This window comes from Calypte anna, chromosome 3, assembly GCF_003957555.1.
Source record: "Calypte anna isolate BGI_N300 chromosome 3, bCalAnn1_v1.p, whole genome shotgun sequence".
In the NCBI taxonomy this organism is placed as follows: Eukaryota; Metazoa; Chordata; class Aves; order Apodiformes; family Trochilidae; genus Calypte; species Calypte anna.
The window spans coordinates 38,727,565-38,746,258 of NC_044246.1; the positions used below are offsets into that span (position 1 = coordinate 38,727,565).

The 18,694-nt window shown below is 36.1% G+C and overlaps 1 protein-coding gene across 9 annotated transcripts in view; it reads right to left on the reverse strand.

Moving 5' to 3' along the window:
- Nucleotides 1-1,120: 1,120 nt before the first annotated feature.
- The window catches only part of GPCPD1 (glycerophosphocholine phosphodiesterase 1), a 44,311-nt gene continuing 26,737 nt past the window's right edge, over nucleotides 1,121-18,694 (reverse strand). For 8 of the 9 annotated variants that reach the window (XM_030448720.1, XM_030448714.1, XM_030448718.1 and 5 more), the window contains 12 exons: nucleotides 18,053-18,215; nucleotides 17,830-17,962; nucleotides 17,541-17,595; nucleotides 15,650-15,742; nucleotides 14,541-14,618; nucleotides 13,388-13,427; nucleotides 12,551-12,612; nucleotides 11,232-11,297; nucleotides 10,501-10,637; nucleotides 9,369-9,504; nucleotides 8,896-9,056; nucleotides 1,121-2,660 (listed from right to left, as the gene is read on the reverse strand). In XM_030448720.1, the coding sequence (XP_030304580.1) occupies nucleotides 2,456-2,660; nucleotides 8,896-9,056; nucleotides 9,369-9,504; nucleotides 10,501-10,637; nucleotides 11,232-11,297; nucleotides 12,551-12,612; nucleotides 13,388-13,427; nucleotides 14,541-14,618; nucleotides 15,650-15,742; nucleotides 17,541-17,595; nucleotides 17,830-17,962; nucleotides 18,053-18,215 (1,329 nt within the window). In that variant the 3' untranslated portion in view covers nucleotides 1,121-2,455. Of the gene's footprint in view, nucleotides 2,661-5,991; nucleotides 6,095-8,895; nucleotides 9,057-9,368; nucleotides 9,505-10,500; nucleotides 10,638-11,231; nucleotides 11,298-12,550; nucleotides 12,613-13,387; nucleotides 13,428-14,540; nucleotides 14,619-15,649; nucleotides 15,743-17,540; nucleotides 17,596-17,829; nucleotides 17,963-18,052; nucleotides 18,216-18,694 lie in introns of all 9 variants that reach the window. The other variant, XM_030448722.1, reaches the window with a different exon arrangement.

Consider the following 18,694-nt stretch of genomic DNA (forward strand, 5'->3'; position numbering starts at 1 on the left):
TTTCCTCCAAGAGCTGTACATGAAACTATTATCACCCCCTACCACCACCAGATGAAGTCTCAATACTCACCTGTGACCATTTCAGTGTCAGGCTTGTCAGAAGCTGGTGACAAACCACAGAGCAACACAGGTGGACACTCCTGTCTTTGCTCATCACTACAAATATGTAGTGAGTATCAAGAGGTTTTTGGGAGGATATTGGTTGAACATAACGTCCCACACCAGTTCCCGCAGCCCTGCTCTTTGCTCCCCTGTGCCCCTGCTGCACTGCCCTGTTGGCTATGGCAGAGCAGCCACTGTGTGTGGCCAAGCTGCAAGCTCAGCTGAGTGACAGCAGAGGAATTTGTTAAAGGCTGCACAGTTGCTGACACAACTTCCTTGTAAATAAGGGAGCCAGCAAGAGTACAGTAAAGTTGCAGCATTGCTCAAAACTACTTTGCAAGTGCACCCACTGTGGTGACGATATGATTTATAGACAAATACTATACTCTGAGCACCCAAATGTTGGGAAGCAAGTTTTTAAGGGTACTCAGCCCATCTCGGAATCATATTATGAATGCTTCAGACAGTACAGCTTTTAAACCACCTTCATACAAAACAGTTCTCACAATCACCATCTCTGTGGATGCACTCACTGCCCAGCAGTGACACACACAACTCTGATAGGGGTTGCACAGCTGAAGGCAAAGCCCTGGAGACTTGTCAAGAAACACACCCCTGCCCAACCACCCCCGGCACACACACAAAATACCTGAATTAAACACAAGTCAGGAATCTGAATTTGCTGTATCAGATATCAGCCACAGGTTCCTGATGTCAAGAACCAGGTTCAGTGCCCCATCCCTCCCAAGAAAACAGCTCACGCACTTCCAAATTTTGGTGTTTTGTTTTTGTTTTTTTTTAAATAAAAGGCAGCTTCCAGATACCTAATCATTACTGTGCTGTTTGTGCAGGATAAACAAACTTTAAATACTAAAATGCACAAGGCAAGTTCAAACAAGCTGTTTGTTTCAAACTGCTCAGCAGTGCAGGCTCAAGCACTTATTTGCATTGGCTTTACTCATTTGTGTAATCAGTTCTATGTAGCAATGGCTGTATATAAAGAATATAGTACACACTATTGTTTTCATTGTCAATTTACAAGAGAAAAAAATAAATATTTTCCATTCTTATTATACATTAACACTTCAATAGAAAGTTACAGCTGTTGTGTTGGCATGACTTGCAACTTCAGGAGGAAAAGGACATGCATAACTATCTATGAGGAACAATAAACTGACTTTGTAATAAATTACAGAGGATAGATACCAGCCAACAGAATACCAATTATCTGATTTCAGTACATTTGAGATGCTTGTTCTGAGGAGAAAAAAAAAATCTTGGAAAATACAAAAGCTAGTAGCTTTTATTATGTAAATAAGACAAACTATGTATGGTATAGCTTTTCCTTCAAATGTTTGTGCATAACAGGCTTGTGGTTTTAGGCAAAGATTAAGTAGTTGAGTTAGTCCTTGCACCCTTCACACATAACTAGCACCATAAAGGTGCAAGGACCTCAGCAAACACCTAAATTTCATGCTTGATAAGTAAAGCATGCATTTTATAGTTTGTGCATGGTATGTATTCTGTTCATTAAGGTTCTGTGCAAAAAAAATTCTCAACCACTGAAGATGTTTCTGTAATTCCATCAAAATTATTAGCAACATTTCTAAGTTTAGCAGGCCTGTGTGAAATTAATGAAAAAAAAAAAATCACACGTGGTTCACCCCTGGCTGCTATACACAGACACTGTACCAATGAGCTGGCAAATCAGAAAATAATGGCAGCAGCTTACGTGTCCAATGAAGTGGGGAGAAAAATCAAGTTAATATGCATTGCAGTTCAATTAAAAATATGTACATATTTTAAAATGGCACAAAGCTTTGTACAGGTGGATCTATCAGTGCAAATACATATATGAGGTACCATTTTATTCAGGCCAGATCTAATTAGATGTATCTTACAATCACTCTTAATTTTCTGTTGTCATACAGGCTGACAAGCTCTAGCACTGAAGTAAAACCAAAGTCAAAACAACTTTTCAGCACACTCGATATCAGAAATACAGTACCAGATCACTGTAATTTCCCTACAATTTAGTTCGAGCTTCCACTCCACAGACTACTTAATTTTTTATTTTATTTTAAAAACACACTTAGTGTTAATACTTGATTTTCTTTTTCAGGATTTGAGACTTAATTATAAGAAAAATTTAAAATTGTATATGTAAACTGGAACAGTAACTATAAATGGCTGAACAACATTGTTTGAAACTTTAACAAGTACTGTCAAGGAACGAGGAACACAGTTATTGCTATTTGTGGCCTTAAAAATAAAACTAACAAACCTGAAGGCGTAGACAGCACTGCTCCAATGGTGAAAGTTAAATAGATACAAACCAACATTCTACCTAGATTCAGTCCTTTTGCATTTGAACACTCTTCAAGTTATCTACAGCTTTCTCATCCAGGCAACTATGATGACATTTACATGGAGATATGGATTTAAAGTGGCTAACTGTGGGACACACACAGCTTTTCAACTCTGGTAATTCTTTCTTCAGACGTTCCAGCTGCTCCACCTGGAATATATTTGGTTGTTCAGGATTCGAGTCATAGATCCTGAATAAAGAAAAGAAAAAACATTCATCAGTATAACTTGACAGTTCACAGAAATGTCAGCCACACAAAGCATCGGGTTTGGGTTTTTTCCCTACTGTAGTAGAATTGAGTATCAGCAAGATAAAAACAGTGCTCAAGGTTAGTACCCTAAGTTTTGTTCCTTATCTTGCAATATATAAAATAATATTCCTTTTACATAACACTGAACATACTAAAAAGCTACCTCACTTAGCCTCCTGAGAAATATCATTTTACTGCTTTGTACAGTGAAGTAAAAGCAGAGTTCCAGGCTTCAAACTTAAAAGCTTAAGAAATTTCAGAACCCTGAAATTATGTGAACACACTGTGAAACACTGCTTTTACATATTATTGAATGAAGTTAATACATGCATTTTCAAGAACTTCCCCCCCTCACCCCCTCACTTCAGAAACCCATTAGGATACTGGATGAAGAGTGAAAAACAGAAAATCTGATCTTTATTCATAACCAATGCAAATTCAACTATCCACACTATTTTAAATAATTTATCCTCTCTTTCCTTTCATGTTTTCACACAAGTAAACAAAGCTGCAAGATTTCAATTCTATGTCAACATAGTAACCAGGCTGCCCAAATGCAAAACACTTTGAGTTTTACACTGTAGGCACTGAGGTGAACTGAAATACTATTTTGGTGTAACTCATAATAAAGCAAAAGCATTCCTGTTTCTGTAACCCAGCTTTGGTAAACACACTGTGATAAGGATACATATGGATCTCCCAACGTTTATTTCTAACATCAGTATGTTACTTATCTACAAAATTTAAATCCTGGCATCTAGTTCCCCTCAATTGTAGCTATTGTGAACATACAGTTACAGGTACTGCTCATCTCAATGTTCTGTCCTTCAAATGAAAAACTTCTGGAAGAAATTACCATGACTTCTGCCTTACATCTTCTATGAATATTCATCCTTTCACTTGTGATTCCTTCAACGAAGCAGTTTGGGTTTTATTGCATCATCCTTTCTCTTTCATACCCTAATTTCAAGGTATGCTCAAAAGGAACTAAATGTCACAGCCACAATGAGAAGGTGCTGTACAATACAGTACCAGCTGCCTCTTTACCCCCAGCAGGACAACGTCTCAACAGCTGGCAAGTCCAAGACATCAAAAATAATGTACAGCTTGAAGAATGACAGAGTAAATGTGATTCAAATGAGGAAACACTGCTGCAGGAAATATGGATCACATTCCCTACATCAAGATCAAAGAGTTCCTGTAAAGAAGCTCCTAGAAGGAAAGACAAATACTGTCCAGTTTTAAGCAATACAAACAGAAGGCACAGCACAGCATCTGTAATCCAATACAGGCCTAAGATGTGACCAGAAATTGCTTAATGGACGTTATCTGCAATATAAAAGCCCAACCATGCTTCCTTCCTTTTAGAATGCAGGGACAACCAGTGCTTTATTCAGTTAAGCTAGTTTACAAGTTATACATTTCTCTATGTATTCAAGACAAAGCATTGACATTGGAAGGTATTTTCCATACATCAATGCACTTTAGGAACAAAATTTTTAAGTGCCCTCCACCAGTTACTATTGAAAATCAAAGGTGTGTTTCTGAGCCCGTTTTCCCTAGAACTTGGCTAAGCTTGTATCTGAGCATTTTCTGTCAGGTATTTTATATATAGCATCAATTCTTACTGCATATTTAATTATTTTCAATCAAGATTTTGGATAACCCTCCAAGCTCCTTTTGGACCGTTCACTGGATGCATATATAGTTCTTCTTCAACACCAAAAGCAGAAAAGACAATTTGAACAGCTACATCTGTACCTTGGAATTTCTTCTCCCCACTTTTCTTCTGTGCCCATGAAGACACACCGGCCTTACCACTAGGACTTCACCAGCACACCAGCATAGCTCCAGGACTTCTCTGACAAATTCTTTCCAACATCACCACCAAAATAAGGAATAAAATCTGTTTCCCTACCCTTCATTCTTCAACAGGACAATTTTTATAAGTAAGCATGCAGCAAAGTTCTTCTGTTCAACTTCCAATAAGCAAGCCCTGCATAAGTCTGGGAAGTCCTTTGAATATTTTTAAGTTAAGACTTTCTACATAAGCTTTGCAAGACAAACCAGAGTCATGCAGTGGACATAAAATTGATGTGCTTAGCTCCTATCAGGTGTTTTTGCAGCCTCTGAAAACATACATCCACCAAGTCTCAGTCACAGTTGTTTTTCTTCGCTATTGCTTGGTCCAAAAACAAGGAGTTAGCAGCACTGAAATACTGTTTTCATGCTAAGAAGATTTTCTGAAGGTTTTGATTAAAACTTTTCATTTTTCTTTACATCTCATACTTCGCAATTCACAAAACAGGAAAGACTTAGACTGCCATTGCATAACATCCTCGTCTATTCAATGATTGAATTAACTTATAAATCAACTAATACAGGTTAACTTCCAACACATACCCATGCTGTTATTTATTGAAGCAGCACTCTGTGTCAGGCAAATAAAATTATGCAGAAAATTCTCATGGAAAAGCTTCCAGCATAAATGTTTGAGGATTACTTATCTAGTATTTTCATGCAGCTGTGTGTATTATTCAAACAACTGATCATAGAAAGTGAATTTAAAAAAAGATAATGCAAGTTAGCACACAACCCCCTCTCCATGTTTTTATTTAATATATACCCAAATGGAGTAAAAACATATGACTGCATTGTTTTGAATATATTTAACATTGTAAAACACAAAAATATTTCCTGGACCATTTACAAAGCTTGTCTAGGAGAAAAATATCAGATGAATCACCTTGCAAATCCAGCTTAAAATTCATAGTTTTTGCCAGTCCAGAGGATTTCACTACAGTAGGTTAACATTTCTTCTCTAAATAAAATCTAAATATTAAACTAATATAGCATTTTAAGGATGAGATTTAATTTTCTGTGTGAACATTTGAAGTTCAAGCATTTCAAGTACTTTTCTGGTTTAGGGTCCACACAGAAGCCTGGAGGCAGAGGTGACATCTTTTCTGTCAGCTGCCCTTTTAACATAAATAGTTTGGATATTTTTAGATGCAAAGATGAATGCCAGTTGAAAAAAGCACAATATTGTCCTGGCAACTGCACTGTATCAGTTTGGTTTCATGACTTTGGGTATATTTAATATTCTGCAGCCAAGTGGAGAAAGCACTGGATAGGGGGGGAAAAAAAAAATAAGAAGCCAAAACCCCTGCCCCAGCAAGATCATTCTTTTGATAGCGTTGGCATTTATTAGCTTCCCAAATTCAGTCTTGCAGTTTTTCTCCATGCAAAACAAAGTCAGACGACCCCCTACCTGTATTTTTTTTTTTGCCCGACACTTGATATCAGCACCTTTTGGTATTCAGGGGACAGTTTTTCTGCCATCTTCACAAGTGGCTACAAAGTTTTGGTCAATTCTACACGGATTATTAAAGTTCAGAAAAAATAGCTTATAGAAATGATCTCTACCCAGACAGCTCATAAACTTTTAAGCAATTACTGCATGCAATAACAACTCAGGGCCATATCCAAGCAACCTAAAATTCATTAAAATCTGTACCTGATTCAGATAAATAACACTTATTTAGATGGCTTAAGTGTAAGTCGAGTAAATAGCAACACTAAACACCAGGCACGGCTATTTTTGATAAATATCTGGACTTGGGAGTTGCTGAAAAAAATTCTGCAGAAGCCATGGAAGAAACACATATTGATTCAGCCTTGGAAATATTGTGATATTTGAAGATGCAAGCATAGCATAAACTGGCTCTGCACTAATAAGCAGCTCACAGCACTTCCTATGTATTTCTAGACTTTGAAACAGACAGGTACTCTCTCCTTCTGCTTGAGATGTGCTTCACATTTGAATTTATCTATTTCTAAACTTCACAGCACATAATATGAATGATTACACCATACCTATTTAAACTTTTGACAATATAAACTTTTGGTATCAACTTCACACACTCAAATGATTGGAAAGACTGCCACTTTGCTCAGCATCTCTAACTCTGATTGGTAGCACTTCCTGCCAGGTTATCCAAGAACACCCTCATTTCAGAATGCCCAGCTTGAGACATCTGATGCAATTTTCAGAAAATGCTATGTTCCTTCTAAGGAACCTATATTAAAATCAATTGTAATGCCATTCAGACAATTAGTAAATTTTGAAAAATAATTAAGAATTGTAAAGGAACATCCCAGTATTCGTTTTGGCCTACAGAAAAAAAAACAACTCAGTAAGGTTTAGAAGTTAAGAGTTAATTATGAGCCTGAAACAAATACACTGAAACAAGATAATTGCTACGCAATCGCAATTTGTAACAAAGAAGAAATGCACCAAACTACTGGTTTTTAACAGCTTTGGAGTTAATACTTATTTTGGGGTTCTCCTCAGTCAAGTGGAAAGATGCCAACAAGGTTAAAGAGATACAGAAGGAAGAGAGTGAGAGATGAATATTATCTAAGAATCTAGATGGTCTAAATAGTGCAGGAAGTTTAAGAATTTTTTTATCAGTTAAATCCAAAAGGGAATTCAGCGTATAAGCAAATTCCAATTAATTGGTTAGCCACCAAAAGGTGATAAAACAGGTATTCTGCTATCATACTGCAAGTCAAAACACACTAAACAGTACAAAAGGGAACACACAACGACATGCAGAAGGCTTGCAGCCTTGACATAAATGCAGCATTATTTAAGTAGCCTTGAGGGATTAAATATCTAAAGTTATAAGAGCAACATGAAGTAAAAAAAAATGGCTTAACCTGCTTTACTATTTTACCATAGTAGTACATATCTATTACATTAAGAGTAATTAAGATCTCTAGAAGACTGTATTATTAGGCATCAGATGAACTGACATTTCATAAGAGCACTTTATTGCAGCAGTAATACCCCATCTGTCTATAGATCAATAATTTATCAAGTTATGCACACCATAGTACCTTATTTCCTAACAAACCTATGACTGAACACTCAGGAGTCAGAGCACCATTTTGTCTGCACACCAGTCCAGAGACAGGTTCCCTAATCTACGAAAGGGGCCTTTGAGTTGTTTACTGAAGTTTTGAGTTGGAGGAGAGGTACAACACGTAGCACTGCTGTGGCAGGAAAGGACTTATATTAAGGTGATTCCTGGTATAAAAACCTTGCTACTGCTTTTTGTCACCACCAAAAAGGAGGTGGCATACTATGCAGGACAAACAAGGGTACCTCCAGCAAACCAGAGGCATACTGGACCCACTACTCTGAAAGGAGTCTCAATAGCCAAGGATAGCTTGAACGGAATTAGCTAGGTTTCTAGGTTTTTTACACTGGAAACATAGAGCTCTTAAGAGGAACCATATTTGATTTTTTGCCTCTAGATATGCTAACTTGACTCTCAGTTTTCACTTTATAAAACAGAGCCCTTGACAACTGTCTGCCCCTACTCCCTCCTCTCTTTTTTTTTTTTTTTTTTCCAGGTAAAACAAAGTGCAAAGCAATAGGTTTGAAAACCTTCTGTCATTGACACTTCAGTTACACTTAATGTTTTTCCAATTACATATTCTTTGTGATCTATCAAAAAGCCTAATTTAATACAGCTTCCCAAATTAATCACCATCCTGAAATAATTAATTTCATGTCTTTTATGATAAGAGCTAAAACTTTCCCATTTTGTAAGGAACTAAAATAACACTTTTGCTCAATAGTTCACCACGGTATCCTGAACGGCGTGAATATAAAAACTACTTTCTGAAGTGGCTTTCTGAATTCAGCAATTTGTCCCTGAGAGGCTCTAAGCTAATTTTAATAGGGCAGGTGGTGAACGTTGGCAAAAAATAAGTTAAAATCATTCAAATTAACTATTTCCATAACTAAATGTAGAAAACTAAAAATTTCAGCCAAACAGTTAAGTAACATTGCCCTTGCCATATCATGTAGAAATTACCATCAAGAATGTTAATAGCATGTTAACTGTGTGTGCCACGCACTAGTTCTTTAAAGAATCAAATTACATTTACATTAATCTCAGGTGAAACAAATTATTGATTCATGTCTACAGCTGAAAGAGTAGGACTTAAGGTTAGTCTTGTTCTTGAGCTGGGCCTTCTTGTACTTATAAAGGAACATAGCTCTGCACCCAGTCAACTAAAAAGCAATGTGAAATTTGAGTAGAATCAAGATACGATAGTTCTTTGGCTTTGCTATCGTTATTTTTAAAACACAATTTATTACCTGTCATATATTAGCCCATGAACACCATATTCTCTCAACTTCTTCCTGTTGTCTGGGTCATTTGCATCATCACCCCATGAAAAAATAACTAGGCCTTTAGATTTGGCCCTTTTAATAAAGGACGGATTCCTCAGCAGGTCTTCAGAGTGTACATTAATTCCCTAAAATACAAAAGACCCAACTTAAAATCCATTTATCTGAAACACTCACATCAGTCTTTAAATTTTAATCTTTTGACACTTTCAGCTCCTTACAATTTCACCCATAGCAACAAAAAATAATGTAATACAGAGTTTCCATTTTTAAATAATGTATTAGACATTCCAAACAGAGAAAAATCAAATGCTAGCACACTTCTTTTATGAGATTGGTCTCAATTTTAAGCATTTATGTCAAAAACTAGAGATTTACAATAAATAGTAATAATCTAGTTTCATTTTACTGCAAAGTAATACCAGAACTTGTCAGCTTACCAGTAAGTTTTCAAACTGTGCAAAAGTAATGGCAATTGGAGTTGTACGAGATCTAAGATCCATAAGCTCTGGATAGAGTTTAGATTCTCCTTGGGTGAGAAATAACACAGGATACTTATTTTGCTTATGTCGAACCCTGTTAGGTTAAAAAAAAAATAAATCTTCAAGTAGCAAATATATTAAATACATATATATATGTATTACTGTTTTATATATATATGTATATATATATTACTGTTTGAGAACTACACTCCATTACTGCATGTTCTTCTAGTTCCCAGCTGGTACTAGAATTTGGCACTAGAATTTAGTATCAAATTATGTGACAAACTGCTCCAGTTGCTCCTTTTGCTGCCATTAGAAATTAACACCCAGTTTAAGTGAAGGTAGACTTCAAGTTGAACTCAGATACATTTCCTCAAAATGTTCAGATAAATTCCTTGAGGATTCAATTCTGTAATTTTCTTCTTTAATGTACATTAGAGTAAAATGAGGATTCATGAAAATTTCCAAACATGGTAAATATACAACACCTAACCTTACTGATTTATCTTTTAAGTTGGATACCAATACAGTGGTTTGAAATGGTAACGGAGGCAAAAATTTGAGATTTGTTCAGCCCATTTACACTTCCACAGTATTTCATTATTGCAGTTTCTCATCAAATGATATTTCCATAAAGCCTTTATTAAGATCACTAAACCATTTCTTATTACAAAGTACCATAGCATATTGTTAGTGTGTATTCATTCCAACTATTTGTTCCCAAAAAACCAAACCAAACCACAAACCACCACCAAACCACCCCCTCAAAAAAAGCCCCAACAAAAACTGGTAATACAAAGCTATTAAACTTTGTCCTTTCAAAAAGGCAGATACAGTAAAAAAATTGTAATGATGATTTTGTTTCTAAATTTTAAAATTCTAAAATTTCCAAATTTTGTTTCTATTTTATTTTTGGCAGAGCTCAGGCAAAGTAGTCTTGTTCGTATTCAGAGCTATTTTGGCACCTGAAGTGTATGTGTAAACAAAATGCATCTTTGGTTTCCTAAATGGGTGTTCTTATATCCCAAGTAAATTTTACCAAATAAATAAACAAAAAATCCACACTATTTTTCCCTTCTGAACTTACATTGTACAAATATCTGCATTAAAAGAGGAAAATACAATTCTTCTTCTTCCAGCATTCATTAAAACAGTTTTTAAAATAATATCTAGAAAGAGGTTCATATCAAAGTAAGTTGACAAGTTGCCATCCCACTGTCCATCCTAGAAGAAGAAAGGACAAGTTTCAGCCATTGAAAGTAATGCTTTCAATTTCAAAAAACTCATTTTGCTCTTTCAACCCTTCAGTTCAGTTTGCAAGTCTGAATATGTAAGTCACTCCCTACAGTCTCCTGAATGCTTGTTGCAGCTCTCTAGGACTGTCAGTTTGTGAGGTGCAAATGAATTCTGACAGCAGCAAGACTGACTGAAAAAAAACCCCACCCTAAATCACTGTCTTCCCATCCAAGGAGATATTTTCTATGAAGCCTTTTCTAAATTTTAAAACACAAAGGAATTGCATTAAAAATCAGTAAGAACTATTAGATATTTTATATGGCTATTTCTAAATATAAGTAGACAACAATAAGATTTGTAGGAAAAAAATTTGATATCCTTTGCCTTTGAGTATAGAAGGTATCAGCCGACCCATCTCTGAGAGCATTAGCAGTTTTAAAGATAGTGGGTTATAATAAAACAAAAGACTTGAAAAAAAACCCCAAAATTATGCTTTGCTTGTAGATCATTAATTTCCAAATTACAAACTTTAGCCATAAAACCAGCAAAGGATCAAAGTAAATCACATGTACAATTACTCACCCTTTGTTGGCAGATCCATTTTATTTCTATGTTGAACCCAACATCTTCTGAAACAGATTCCAAGACCTGAAAAAAATTCATTATGAAGAGAACTCACAGCAAAGGAAGAAAACTAAGCACTAGGAAGGTAACTATTAGGAAAATACATTGCACCTTAAAGCTAATAGGGTCTAACAGTAGAATTAAGAAAATCCTAGCTTTTAACATTTAATAAGATACGTATGAAACTTTTTCTATTTCAGGTTAGTGATAGGAAGCACATAAATAGGGATCGAATATTAAGTACAAAGTTTCAACAAATTACAAATGCAGGTCAATTAACCTTAGCATGTGTGAGAAATGTCCCGTTTGTAGTCTTAAAGAAATGGTTTTTATTTCTCCAGTAAGTTTTTTTGAATGCAGAAAGTATCTTAAATAACACATAGTCCCAAGTAAGAAATCCACAAGCTTGTAATGATGATGATTAGAATAAAATTATTTGAAATTCTGCTAAAGTTGTAAGGTGACCTCAAATCAAAAGGTGAAGCAAATGAAGTTAAGGAAACACTGGTAGAAGATCCTTTAAACTTTTAAAGATTACAGGTATAGAAGAGAGTAACACGCCCTTTCTTATAGGAAGAAAATTGTATTTGGGGAACCTAAAAAGGGAGAAGAATTGAACCTCACTAATTTAGTCTATTCCACAAAGTTCTCTATTTTTGATAGTTTTGCAGTAATCTGATTGTACAGCAAAAAACTACTGTGGTGCATATGACCCGTATCTGATGGGTAATTTATACATTTTCTCACAAAAGCCTGTAAGTAACTGGATATTAATCATGTATATAATCTTTAAAAAACACTATAAATGGTATTAAACTGTGTTTGGCAAACAGCTGTCACTTGGAAAATAAGCCAACACAAGGGTCAGAGTTGGCAAATAATCATAAATGGGACCATACTAAAATTCACTTAACAGTTCTGTGTAACCCTGCTGGACGGCCAGAAGTATGTGGCTTAGAATTAGCAAATGATTGCTGATATATTAAAATGCAATACCCAGGTGTTAACCAGCTGCTAAAGTGAGTGCATCCCTAGTTATATACCTTGGGTTCATGAACCAAGAAGCTTGAAAGATACACTAAGTACTACTTTTAAGCACTGGAAAGGCTCCAGCAGCCAGCAATACACCTTATGTTTTCAGTTCTAGCATTGATATGAGAGGTCTAAAAACAAAAATGAATATGCCTTGCTACAAGTGCAAAGCTGAAAGAAAAATGCATGCTTTCATCTTCCACAATCATCATAATCATGTCTATTGCTCTGTATTCACTGCTTACTCTCTGCAGAGAAGGAAATGGCTGGGTCTCAAAAGCAGAGTTTTCTTCTTCTTTAAAAGATGCTAAAAAGGAATACAAAATACTGAATCAAAAAAGATAGCAGCACTGCTAGTCCCACCAAGGAAAGACTAACTAAAAGTCTTAAGGTCTTTAAAAGTAAAGAATGGAATCCATGCATCTGTCTTTTGATTACCTAAGCCTTCCCCCTAACACTGACAAACTCCAACAAGGATGTTGGCCATGCCTGTTTTGACAGTGGGAAAATTTTTAACCCCACTAAAAGCCCTGACAGTATATTTATCAGAAAGAGCTTCTCCCATCCCTCACCGTTTCCATCCCTGAATCACATTTGGTAGAAGCAGCTTTGCCTGTCAAGGCTTATTATATTTTCTTTTCCCAGACAGGTAGGATGTGTGAGATACTTTACAGTTTGCTGTTCCTATAAAGGCATTGAATTAAGGCCAAAAATTTACAGCACCTGTAAGACATCCTACAGCTGTTACCAAAGTTCTGGTTAGCAATTCTGGAAGCTGGCAAAAAGTACAGTTAAAGAAGCTCGAGATGGAAGCATTAGTGGAATTTTTTTATATATGTTTGTAATAGCCTCCTGTACCCTCTTCCCAAGGGAGTGAATTCTTCTCCAGGTATTTACTTCCCAGTAAAGAGCTCCAAAGCATGCACAAAACTAAGCTACACAATTGCTTTACTTTACCACCAAGTATTTAGAAATGTTCAGGAAGAAGCCAAATGTGATTAGAACAAGTGAATGCAGCTACAGAATATTCATCATTACATGGTAATAAATAATTCTCAAGACTTTTGCAAACTAGTACATACCATTGTGATCTTTTACTTTCAGGGCAGTCACATGAGCAAGCTAAAGAGCATAAGAAGAATAAAATTAACAAATATGCAGTCCATGGAGGTTTTACTACAAAAAATGTAGTAAATAAAATTTCCCATATTAATAACTTTTTTGAAGGTCCATTATAGCCACAGTTTTAGTAACGTGTACATGAACAAAGGAAATCCTAGTACACATCACGATTTTCCTTTAAAAACACAAAGATTCCAAGGAAAGCTCAAAACCAAATGTTCTTACTGGTAATTCAGAAAATATGTTCCAGGGTAGAAACATATATTACAGCTTAACATTAAGCTGTGAAGAAATCTGAACATTAAATCTTATGTCAGATGTTAGATTCCATGTTTCCAATCCAGTGCAGGGAGCCACTGCTGATTTATGATGCAGTCACATCCTGATGTAGAGCCAGGGCAGGCACAAGGACATCTCCCTCACTCCATTCCACCTCTTTCTCCACAAAAAGGAGGAGACCAAGTAGTTTTAAGTAAAAATAAATACATAGCTCTTGGACCAAGCAGGTGCTTGACTGAGGACATCTCAGCTGGGTTTTCAGTGGCCCAGTCACATGCCCTGACCCTCCCTTTACGTAGGCAGCTTATTTCTGTTTGGCAGATACGGTGACAGTCAATTAAAAAAAAACCCACCAATTAGTCCTAGACAGTTTGTCTACTCCATATGACTGAATCATTAATCCTTTTAAGCTTCCAAATACACCTCCCAAGAGCAGTTCAACATAATCTGGATCTCCCTTGCCAACAAGGAAACAACTGAAAATTAGACAGACTTTGGGACAGACGTTTTTCTTCTTCAAAACAGTCTCCAAAGCGTTGGCTTTCAGTAACCCAGACCACCATATTCAGCCTCTCTTATATTTTAAAATGTTAATGTAATTATATGGACCTACACAAGTTGTTGGACCACCTTTCTAGAAAATAAGTCATGAAATTTATCCAAGTTATAAAGATGTCTGAAAGATGTTCTTGGAATTAGCTTTTTGTCCTACTTTTAACATTGTTAAACCTGTGGTTTTTTAAAGTACCTGTAGCCAGCCCCCAGAAAATCTAAGTTGCATACACAGATTGAAATTCTACATGCAGTGTGTCACACTAGTCAAAGCAATAATACCTTCAACAACTGGAGCTGATCAAACGTGAGTTCTTTGACTGCAATCTCAAACAGTTCCACAGGCTCTGTATCCAGTTTCTTTCAAGAGAAATAACACATAACTAAGCACCATTGAAAACTACAAGAAAAAATTCTACATGCTTTTAATACATAACATTTAAGCAATAACTTTCCCTTTTAACTCATAAAGATAAAAGTAATATCTTAATAGAATATATGAGATGAACAGATTTCAGGAGAGAACAGACTCCAAGCAGCATAAAACAGACGTCAGTTTGAAAAAACAGAATTTGGTCTTTCATGCAAGTCAGAGGCTTCAGTGTCCTTTCTCCAGAAAAGGTTAATACATTTACTCTGGAAAAACTTGATCAGTCAATATATTCAGGAAAAAAATTTGCAAGTAAAGAAATGCATTAAAAAAAAATACAACAAGGCAGTTCAGTTTAATATTGTGTATCCAATGTCTCAGAAATCAATTAAAAATACAAGTATTCTGGTAAAACTGACACATACAACCCCTGTCCCCCAAAACAAAGATCTGGTGTCAAAAAACCTGCCAATCCAGTTTTCACTTCCCCTCTTCACTACAAAGAGATTTTTATTGAACAAGACAATAGTGATTCAATATACCCTGCATATGCAATTTCCTTAGCCAAAGTTCCATATCCAAATCTGCTCAAAACCAAACCTAATAATTGCAATACTGCAATGAGTGCGAGAGCCTGATGACAGACTTAGGGCCAAGAAGAAAGAGAACTTAACAGAGGAGGGCAGAGTGCAAGATATCTTTGTTTTCATTGCCAGAACTTGAAGAAAAGTAGAAGAGAACAAAGTCCAGACTCTCTGTACTGTTAATGAATGTAAGAGGTCTGGCCCCAGTGGAGAGCACATGAGGTACCAGATGGAAAAGCATTTCAATGGGTTTTTTATGGTTCTTGTGTTATTAAAGTGTGTCACTTTACTCCATGAAAACCTTCAATTGTTATGCTTTATAAAACTTGACTATTTAAGAGGTACCTTGATTCCCCAATATTATTTCTATAAGGGCATGGCATTTTTGTTTCTGTAAGTCACATTTAAAGATAAAATATAGATATTGTCTTCTTTACCTTTTTCATGGCCATGCAACACGTGAGATCGTGGTACACAATAGGCACATGATCTTTAGAAAGATGTACATCAAATTCCACATATGCTGCTCCCTACAGAAAATTGAAGAACACATAGAACAAAAAAATCCATTAACTATTTATGTATCAGCACTATAGAACAGTAGACAAGCTGCCAAGCATTAACAGGTCTTGGCATCAGCCAGAAGTTAAACTGGTAACAGCCAGTTCCATTCAATAATACTCAATAATGATTAGAAATGGAAAAAAAATCATATGGGAAAGTATTTTCATTATATATATCAGAGCTGCATTATGGCATAGTTTGCTTAACCTTATAAACCCTGTAGTCATGTATTGTAAACCTGATTTCAGAGACAGGCTGAGATTATGAGATTCCATATGAGACCCTTTTGGAGTCACTACTGACTAACACAGAAGTAGTGTTAAAATGGGTGAAAGAGCAGAAATAGCCACATCCAGCATTCCCCTATACTTTTCATTTGACTGCTACTGTCTATTAAGCTTAAAAGGGAAGAAAGATTAAATAAGAGCTTCAAGTACAATATTTTGAATAGAGGGAGGGCCAGAAAGAAAGAACACACATTTTTTTACTGATTTTGACTGTCCACAAGACATTCTTTTGAAAGTCCTCCAAGGATAACATTCACCAAATTATCATCCAGATGGTCATACTCTCTTGCAATCAGTACAGAAAGAAAACAGCGCAGGCTTTTTTCATCCCTTTTCTCAGCAGAAATATTTTTAGGGCAGTGGCTCTGAGCATTTTCATCAACAAATAGACGAAACTAACTTTTCTGGCAATCATGGTGAATTTCCGCATCAATACCTATTTCTTGCAGGATTTTAAAAAGCTGCCTATATACCTGCAGCATCCACCAGAAGTGAGGAATTACTGCTCAACAGCAACATTTAGTAGCTGCTCTGTCTTTTGCTCTGAAGTCAGTGCATGCTCCAGACACTGTGTTCAAATTATACTCTGACTCCCAAAAGAGAGAAGCAAGCTTTCAGCTATAACTTGGGGAGCACTGTACTCCAGAACCAGTAACCAATAAGCCTGGTACTGAAGATTTTGTTCCCAGCCCTTTACCAACTTAAGAAGATGTTTGCTAAGAATCTACCTTAGTGAAAAAGTACCTGAAGAAGTTCAGGACCCCTACAAGTTAAGCAGCAGGTATCTCATAGCAGCATCTTCATGTGACTCTAACCACAGCTCTTCACTGTGAGAACAGGAGCAAGACAAGGGACCTCTGAATGTTCTCCAGACTCCAGCTACTCAGCTGCAACAACTCACTAAGAGCATCCAAGATCAACCTTATCAGAGATCACTTCAGTGGCCAAGATCATTTGAAGGAATAAAAGCAGAAAATTTAAGCAGCTGGAATTGGGACTGAAATTCTCATTTTAAGATTCCAAGTCTTCATTGTAGCAAACACTAAAACAAAGGATTGTTTTGTTCTACTGGTTCAGCTCACATTGTGGAGACCAATTTTAGGTACTCAGCAGTCTCTGAGCAACATTTTTGCTGTCTGAGAGTATACTGTCAGACTCTAGCAGAGCCAAAATGTTATTAATTTGTTCAAAATTACTCCAACCCAATGTCTCTGCACGATTGACATTAAAATTTCCCCTGCATTAAAACATCACCAGAACATATTAGATTGAAGTTTTGCATTTTTTGAGAAACTTAGTGAGTGTCTAATCTAGTTATTACTTCCCTTCCTATTTCTCAGGGAATTTCCACAGAGATTTGATGTAATTTTTATCTATGCCACTACCATTCATTGTCTTGAATCATGAAAATTAAGCATAGAAGCCAAGCCAGTTTTAACCGTACAGGTACTGTGTGCATGCAGATGTGCATACATACATGACTAGCAGCACTCCTCAGAGAAGCAATAGTGTTCTCTTGAACTTTAGCAAGTCTGGAATAACAGTGAAGAAAAAGGTTTTGTTAGGTGCAGCACAGCACAAAACACCATTGAAACAACAGAAATACAAATCACAAGACCTTGTTTTAGAGAACACGTATATTTGATATCCAAGGGACTTAAATGATTATGGGATGTGGCTTTTTATTTTAAACCGTGCACTTCCTCAGCTGAAGTCTCTGAAACTCAACATAACCCTCCCTCAGATTAAAACAGAAACTAGCTTACTTAGCTGTTGTTGTAGAATTTCCTGCTCCCCTGTGTCCAACATCTAGAGTTGTTCTTGGTTTCCAATATTTTGCATATGAAGCTTTCATATCACATGTGTATCCCTGGATTGGCTTAATAATTATATAGTCCACTGCAAGGAAAAAAAACAAATGCTTCATGTCAATAGACAATGGATGATGCCTAGTAAAAAGTTATCTACATTTGTTTGTATTAACTGTACCTCTAACTTTTCCAATTGTCTTCCTCTGATTTCTGCTCATAATAGCAAGTGTAAGAAGTCCAGCACTCTTTCCAGGTTCTGCAATTGTGGATGAGAGGAGGCAGGCAGAACCTACGTGACCAGGGAGCACATCGCCTTGTACTACTTTCTCACTTAAATCTTCCTAAAAACATAAGAAAAAACAAAAACACCTACTGTTACATGCAGGTAAGAATTCTAAACAAATTTCTCTCATTAAAACCTTGCTGGTCAGGAAGATATATACAGACATTGATGTAACAAATATTTGCGTGTTACAGAAAACAATTTCAAGTTATAAAACATAACAGTGTGCTTAAAGTTATGATCAGGAATATGAAATTCCTGATGGAAATCTGGGAAGTCACATACAATTGTCTTAGAAAACTCTTAGATATTACAGCCTTTTCAGATCAAAATCATGTGTGTGGAGTAGTATGTCTTCTAAAAAGCCCAAGTCATTTTGAGAGCAAAGATGAACTGGAATAATATATATGCTTAAAATATCATATTCATTTGCAGGGAAGGAAGACTGCAACAAGCACACAGAACATACACACCTTGACCATCATCAGATTCAGTGTCTGACCTAGTCAGGCACGTTACAACTATGAACATTAGTGA